This window comes from Epinephelus lanceolatus, chromosome 14 (assembly GCF_041903045.1).
Source record: "Epinephelus lanceolatus isolate andai-2023 chromosome 14, ASM4190304v1, whole genome shotgun sequence".
NCBI classification, from domain to species: domain Eukaryota; kingdom Metazoa; phylum Chordata; class Actinopteri; order Perciformes; family Serranidae; genus Epinephelus; species Epinephelus lanceolatus.
Window position 1 is genome coordinate 30,307,847 of NC_135747.1, and position 7,900 is coordinate 30,315,746.

At 39.0% G+C, this 7,900-nt stretch overlaps 1 protein-coding gene across 1 annotated transcript; it reads right to left on the reverse strand.

Annotated features, from left to right (window-relative positions):
* Positions 1–1,801: 1,801 nt before the first annotated feature.
* On the reverse strand, positions 1,802–6,954 carry commd6 (COMM domain containing 6). The gene is made up of 7 exons (XM_033615569.2): positions 6,701–6,954; positions 5,890–5,948; positions 5,444–5,509; positions 5,269–5,345; positions 3,441–3,609; positions 3,190–3,342; positions 1,802–3,109 (listed from the first exon to the last, which is right to left on the reverse strand). Exons 1-7 carry the CDS (start codon positions 6,723–6,725, stop codon positions 3,059–3,061), a joined length of 600 nt encoding a protein of 199 aa, XP_033471460.1. The 5' UTR covers positions 6,726–6,954; the 3' UTR covers positions 1,802–3,058.
* Positions 6,955–7,900: the final 946 nt, after the last annotated feature.

Here is a 7,900-nt window from a genome sequence, read left to right on the forward strand (position 1 = left end):
AGATCCCTCAGGACACCAACCGCCGACTCATCAGGAGCATGCCCAGACATTGTCAGGAGTGCACACAGGCACATAGGGGCCGTACACACCACTCAGTGTGTGTCACATTATGAGTTGCTGTGATAAAATTCACACAAGTTGGATCAGTCTGTGATTTCAATTTCTTACTTTCATTTTCAGTGTGATTTTGAATCCAGCCCTCAATGGGTTGATGATTTTGGTTTCCACTGACTGTTGTTCTGTCATTTTGTTCTAAAAAAATGTATACAGTGTACATCAGTAAAGATTTTCAACTTGAAAAATTCATCAAGATCTGATGTGTGATTTAAGTGTGCCTTTATTCATGTCCCCTTCAGCATAAACAGAACTGAGTGCTGCATATACTTAATTTAATCAGTTTGTTTTAATCCAAGCCACAGCACTGCTTGACGGTATCCTTTATTAAAAAACAGTGTGGATTTATTAGTGGCAGGTAATTAAGCATTAATAGATGTATTTCCCATGTTGAGATCTGATGAAGGCTTGGCACCACCTTTGGGGAAAATAGACAGTTAGTGAGAGCTTAGTCATCACATGCCTGCATCATGTCTGTACCTGCTGATCCAGAAACCAATACAGGAAACACTGCGTATTAAGTCATTTAGTAAGCTGTGAGGATTTTGTACACAAGTGCAGCCCAGAATTCACTATTAAAACAATTTTTTTTATGATTTTCTTCTCGTGCAGCCAAATTCTGAACATTTAATCTCCTGCTTTTATGGAACCTGCAAATGCATCTCAGGGAAGTCTGGGCCGAGGAATTGGGTGTTCAAGTGTCCAATGAACTCTGAGAGGAGTGTTTGTCCAATATACACGGCTGTCCTATCAAACCAGATTCAGGTTAATTCAATCTAAAATCTGATATAGATGGCATTATTCTAAAACTAAACTAATCAAGATATTGAAATCAGTCTTTCCTACATGTGACAGATGTGTAACTGCCAAAGGATTACTGTCACACTTTTCCTGGCACTGTCCAGTTATAGGTCATTTCTGGTGTGACATATTTAATTGGTTTTCCAAGCAAATTAAAATAAACATTCAGCCAGATTGTTCTTTGGCAATATTTGGTTGCTCTGAAAGGCTCACATCAAAAGCAGGCTCCTCATGCAGGCATGGTTGCAGCTAAAACATTTGTGTTAGGCTGCTAAACTGGAAGTCAACACTGTCCCCATGTTTTAGGAGGTGGCTCAAGGAAATGTTTGTATCACTAAACAGGAGCAGACTTGCTTTAGTAAAATGTGATTATTTTTAATAAAAAAAAAAAAAAAACACTACTTTTTATTTTCCTTCATGATTTTACTTTTATAAATGCTCTAAAATTTTGTAAACACAAAAACAGTATGTATGGGTAAATATTTGTCATATTATTGTCTGTTTTATATCATATATTTCAAATTACTTTCATCTCAAACCGCCTTTTGCTCTGTTTTTATCCATCTATTGTGGGCTATTTCATTTTAATGCTGTTATTTTTCATTGTCCTTATTCTCTCTTACCTGTATAAAGACTGGTTGCACTTTTCATTTAAAAGGTTTAACACTAATTGTAGTGAAATGGAGATAAAAATATAAAAAATAAATAAATAACAGCGCCCCCCTCTGGCAGCCATATAGGGCTACACACTTTAAATTGAACTGGTTAACTGATTTGGGAGAAGTTTTTTCTTTTTTTTTATTATCATTACAAAATCAATTTTAAAAAAGGATTAGGAACATTAGAAACAACAACACTTTACAGACAACGAGCCATGACACAAATATTCAAGGCAGAAAAGTACTAAAATGATTTTATTTATATATGTAGTAAAGTACATTATAGTACATACCATTACGAGTTTATTAGGTACACCTCGCTAAAACTAACATAGCAGTTCTGCAATAACTCCTCCCTTCATGAAGATTATAATGTTCAGCTTTTGTTTTAACTGATTTAGAGGGTGTAGATTTAACTTTAAAGACATTTGGAGGATATAGATTGTGATGTTTGTGGACAGGTGTCTATTATTTTGTCCATCCCACCACTGAGCGTACACTAAATAACAAAAAAATCCCCTGATCTCTCTGTATAATGCAGTACACTTTAACAGCACTACAAACTATATCCTCCAAAATGTCCATGAAGTTGAATCAACATCGATTTAAAACAGACTTCCACTTTATTGTACCCAAGATGAGATTCTTTCCCCAGCACTGTACCTTCTCAGACAACAGCAAACACACAACACACAGAAACAACATGGACGACATCACAGTAAGGGCGCAGACAGGAATGCACACTCAGGCCTGTTCAGCGAGGCCTATTTTTTAAAGCAGCTGTGGCTGCAGGGATCAGGCTCTTCCCACAGTGAGCCCTTCTGCACCTCAGTGCTCTGTACCTGTGCCCAGGGGGCAGAGGGGTGAGGTGGTGATTGAGTGGGTGTGTGATGCCCTGCTCTACTGAGGTTGCAATGTGTGCAGCGGCCCTGATGTTTAACTCTGTCAGGTTGGGTGTGGGGAGACCAATAATCCTGGCAGTGGCATTAGTGATGCGTGTGAGTTTGGCACTATTTTTAACCCATAACATGTTAAAAAAGCAGGTGGAACAGTGCAGAAGGACTGGCTAAATAATGCTCTGATACAACAGTAGGAGATGAGGGGAAACATAGAGTCCAAACAAATGCTGTATTAGTAATGTGTTAGTTTTAGTTAGTTGTACCTAATAAACTGGCAACTGAGTGTACAGTACGTCTCTAAAGTTAAATTAATGATATCTAGATAAGTTAATGTGAGGAAGTACACTTAAATCTTGGCATTCAAAGTGACGACAGGCATTTCAAACTAATGTAACAGCTTGGCGTCCAAAAAGTAAATCATTTAGGAGCTTATGCAATCTGCTTAAAAATGAAAGTGCAGAGCAGACAATTAAAATTTACAATAATTCGTATCCACATTTTGAGACAGTCAGCAGGCAAACACCTTTGCTGAGCTCTTCTTCTGTTGGTTACATGTAAATTGGATTGTACTCTTGCTTGCAGCCATCATACCGTCTCCATAACAGCGGCCATCTCCTTGAACTGCTTGTGAAAGTTCTGCAAAAGACAAAGATAAATCATCAAATCAAGACTCTAATAACACCAACAACACCACATTCACATCAACAAATACAGACCTGGAACTGTGGAATGGTCATCTCAAAAGACCTGTGACAAATCTGCCCAGAGGGCTCGACGATCTTCAGCAGCAGAGTCACATACGGGGAGTTGAGAGATCGGCAAGTGTCGGAGCTCACTGCCATGCCGAGCCTCCACTGCATGTCCACTAACTATAAGACACAGCAAAACAACAAAGTCTCACCCGCCTTGGACAAAGACAACTGATGTGTTCAGATCAGAAAGTATTTGAAATGAGATCTGGACGTACCTGGCCGATGCTGAGCGTGGCCTCTACCTTCTGCTGAGCCTGGACTAACGCACCATGTTCAGTCCACAACCTGTGCAACACCTGAAGGGAAGCTTTGGCCCACTTGTTACTGTCTTCTTCCAGCCTCGACACAAGGTCATCCGCAGAGAGGTTGCTCTTCCCAGCGGACCTGATGATACAAATGTTAACTATAACACCTTACAGTACAATAAAGTGCTTCTTTATGTATGATTTGGCCTTTTGCCAGGCACATAACCAAATATAAAAGTGGTTAAATCATCACAAAATGTGAGTCACTGACAATGTTTACATGCACAAAATATTGTGGTGTTTGCCGGTAATTTAAAAAAGTCAACATTCCCAATAAGCTGTTTACATGTTTAATGAAAATGAATATTCCACAAATATTTCTCTTTAAATACAGCCATGCATACTCCAAATAACAGCCCTAACATGTCGTTAATCACGTCAAAATATAGAAATGGGAAACAGGGGTTGCTTGTGCCAGGAATTTTTAAAAGCTTTCTACCACAGCCCCCCTCTTTTATTCCTTCTACCAGCTTCTTGGAAAGGTTGGCCTTGCGATATTTGCATGTATCCAAAAATCTGGTGATATCCAAGTCTTTCCTAATGTTTAAAACAGTGGTTCCCAACTGGTCCAGCCACAGGGTCCAGATTTCTCCTTTGTCTTTAGTTCAAGGTCCACACAGTTTAATATATTCAGCGTCATACTTGCCATGTCATCAAGCTAGTTTGCTGTCTCTGTCAAGTAGCTGTCAGTTACTCACTCACTTTACAGCAAGACACAGCACTTCAAAATAAAAGCTCTGTGCTGGAAACTCACTGTACTTAAAAATGAAGTGTGTTTTTGACAATCTTGACACATTGGCGAGTCACTTGTGGTCCATACAGTATTGACTTGAGACCCACTTTTGGACCGCGACCCACCAGTTAGGAACCAGTGGTTTAAAAGTACTCTTGTTTCTCCTCCTGACCAGAAATGTGGGCTTTTCTTATGGGCATGCATCTCTACACCATAGCCTTTCAAACTGCTGATGAGTTGGTTTGTGTACAACGCATCCATGACAATGCACAGAGTCAGCTGTCAACAGGCAGGAGGCCATGGGTCCCCAATTGAAATGCATGTTTTCCAATGTGCTGTATACATGTCGAAAGAATGCTCTTAAACCTGGCTAATGCCAGAATATCCCACACATCATAACTGGAAAATGCTTCATTCAGCAAAGAGCCTAACTCGGTATATCCAAATGGAATATGCTTATAGGAGCCATCTGTGGTGTAAAATGTGTGTAAGTTTCTAATTTGTCCAGTAGGGGTCACTGCATTGTCATGAGTGTCTGCCAATATAGGTAGGAACCATTCTTTGAGAGACAGACGTTGCTAGACGGGGGAGTTTTTTGACCGAGCCATGTCAGGTGTGGTGTATGGTGCTCTATGTCATGGTGAAAATTTGTGTATTTGAATGGTTTACTGACACAGATTCATGAATGATGCAAGTTTCATTCAAGACTACAGCTCTGATAAATAAATTATGCATCAAAGAAGAAGAAGTGGACTCTTTGTTTTCACCTTAGAGCAGCAGTGGGTTTGGTCAGGGGAGCTTGTCAATTAGTAAGTAACCTGTCAATGCAGCCCCTCAGTGGCTTTAAGTTTAGGCTTAGCTGCTATAATGCTTTTAACATGACCCGTATCAAATTCAGAATATTGTCAAATTGGGAATCATAGTGGAAAATTAGTGTGTACATGCAAGAAGACACCAGTTACCATATTTTAACCCATTCAGAGGCAAAACAAGGATGAAAGATACCTGAATGTCAACATGAGGAATCTCATAATGTCCTGTAGAGCTTCATTGTTAAATCTGACTCCGGCTCTCTGAAAACTCTGCCCAGAGAAGAAGAAAAAAAACAAGTCATGAAAGAAGAACTTGGGAAGATGGGTTGCTATAAGTTAAAAAATATTCTAAGGAAACATTGACTTACATCAGAAATTTCAGCTGAATCTACTCCTCTGGTGTGCCCTTGTAGATAAGTCAGGATGTGCTGACACTGTGGAGATTATAATATTAGTTATTAGAAATACAGAAGAACCTTAACGGCAACACCACATCCTGCAACGAACACTGTTATATAGTGTTTAACATCCAGTTGTTAATTCCACCGAGAGGTTTGCTCCACAACAACTTGCTGTTGCAAATCGTAAAGTGTAAAGAAGCATGTTTGTTTAAATTCAGTAGTAGTAATCAAATACTACAACCCAGCAATTACAACATGCGTGACGTGAGCAGTGCTTCTCTTCTAAGCACTTCTATATTACTCACTGAAATATCAACCAAGTCTAACTTGTTTTCCGAGTTACCCTTTTTGTAAAAGTGTGACTTGTTTCCTGCCTGCATGGGGACATATACAACTAGATTAAATATACTCACTGCTTCAGCCAGCAGATCTGGAGAAAGCTTACAGATGTTGTCCACGACTTTGTTGACACCTGAAGCACATAAGTGAAATAATTTATATTTTGCATTAATATTCTGAATCTGCATAGTAACTAGAGACTAAAGTTGTCAAATAAATGAAATAAAGTAAAAGGTATGTTTGCAAACTGTAGTGGAGTAGAAATAGGAAGTATCATAAAAGGAAACGACTCAAAGTACAAATACCTCTAACGTGTACAGTACTCGAATCAATGTATAGTTACATTCCACCTCAGGGTATTTTAGCCAACATAAGGTATTTGCAGAATGCTTAAAGAGTCATCTAACTGACTGGATAAAAATATGTTCAGTCTGCTCAATAATAAAAAAGGTTTTAACCCGTTTCCCAAAGCTGCGCCTCTGTTTCTGAACCAAAACAAAGATGGCGGCACACCTACTGCTGGGACATGAAAAGAGCCGTTACTTGGGAAACGGGTTCAAATCTGTTTTAATAGTCAAACTGGCGAACTATTTTTCACCCAACTGGTTAGAAGAGTCATTGGAGATTTATAAAATGTCAAAAGAACAAGGATAAGTGTTTTAACGACATTATGAATGTTATAACAACGCTGGTTAGGTTAGAGAAACACCGGTTGTTCCGTTATCTGTGTTTGAATGAAGCACGAGCTTGGGCTAAGCTAATGGCTAAGGGGACCATAACTGACATCGACGTGTTAAGCTGACCTCAATGAGTTACTACTACACTGCCATGGTAGTGTAACGTTACAACGCTGCCCATGTCTCTGTGATGAGAGTAAAAACCCACCATGGGCCTCCTCTGCTGCTGGCATCCTCTCTGTCAGTCAGGCTGCAGGTTTAACCGCCGTGTCAGTGTCACCAAGTTAGCGACTTCCTCGCTTGACAACTTCAAATACCTCTTTAACAGCTGTAGAGAAAATATGAAACTTAAAAAATCCCGTTTAATGACAAAGAGAGCGACTGTCTGCACAGAGAAGAATATTCTCCTTTGAAAACAATCGTCAACTTCCGTATTCTCTCTGTTTGTTGACGGATGCGCCCTCAGTAAAAGGTGAACAGCGCCACCTAGTGGATCGGAGCCTCTTCTTCTTCGTTGACATTTTTACAGTTGGCGTTTTGATGTCTCTTTACTGCCTCCCAGTGGTGGAAGACGTCCTCAGCTCTTTACCAGAGTGAAATACCATGGTGTAAAAATATTCTCTGCCAAGTAGAAGTCCTGCAACAGTACAGAAGTGTCAGCTTTATATACTCACTATGCAGGATGGCACATTTCAGAACCATATATATTAAATTACCCGATCATATTAAGCGATGCATTTACGTGTCACTTTGATGTTGCAGCTGGTAAAGGTCGAGCTAATTTTAATTATTTATATATATAGCTGGATAACTTAACCTGTAATGATGTATCAAAACTTAATAGTTTGTTTTTATTTTGTATCAATAATCTGCAAAGTAACCAATGACTAAAGCTTTAAAATACTGTAGGCTAAATATATTGGAGTGAAAAGTATAATATTTGCCTCTAAACTGTAGTACAGTAGTATAGTATTTGTATGTTGGAGTATTTATTTCTACTAATATTAATTATTCTGATTTTTTTTAGCTAACTGCCATAACCATTTACAAAGTTTAACATGGTTGTGGTGAAATGGAAATATGCTTTGTTTAATAGATTGGCTGAAGAAGAACATCAGCGCCCCCGTGTGGCGGCCATATGTTAGGGGCACACACTTTGAATTGAACTGATTTTGGAGATTTTTTCCTTTTGTCTTATTATTATTATTATTGCAAATTAATTTTAAAAAATGATTAGAAACATTATATACCGAACGGAAAGCGCATCGCATCAGATTAACGGGAGTGAAGAACCATAACTGCTGGCTATCCCTTTCCGAAACACGCCCATAGACCTGGAATGTACCACTGTTGGATTGAAGGTATGATTAGTAAACAAGAAATCCCACATTTTGCGGACAACGAGTCA

Coding starts and splice junctions, on each gene's coding strand:
- commd6 (XM_033615569.2), bottom strand. CDS start 6,725: ATGCCAGCAGCAGAGGAGGCCCATG. Junction 5,949..6,700: donor AGCAGCAGAGGAGGCCCATG/GTGGGTTTTTAC, acceptor TATGTGCTTCAG/GTGTCAACAAAGTCGTGGAC. Junction 5,346..5,443: donor ATTCAGCTGAAATTTCTGAT/GTAAGTCAATGT, acceptor TTCTCTGGGCAG/AGTTTTCAGAGAGCCGGAGT.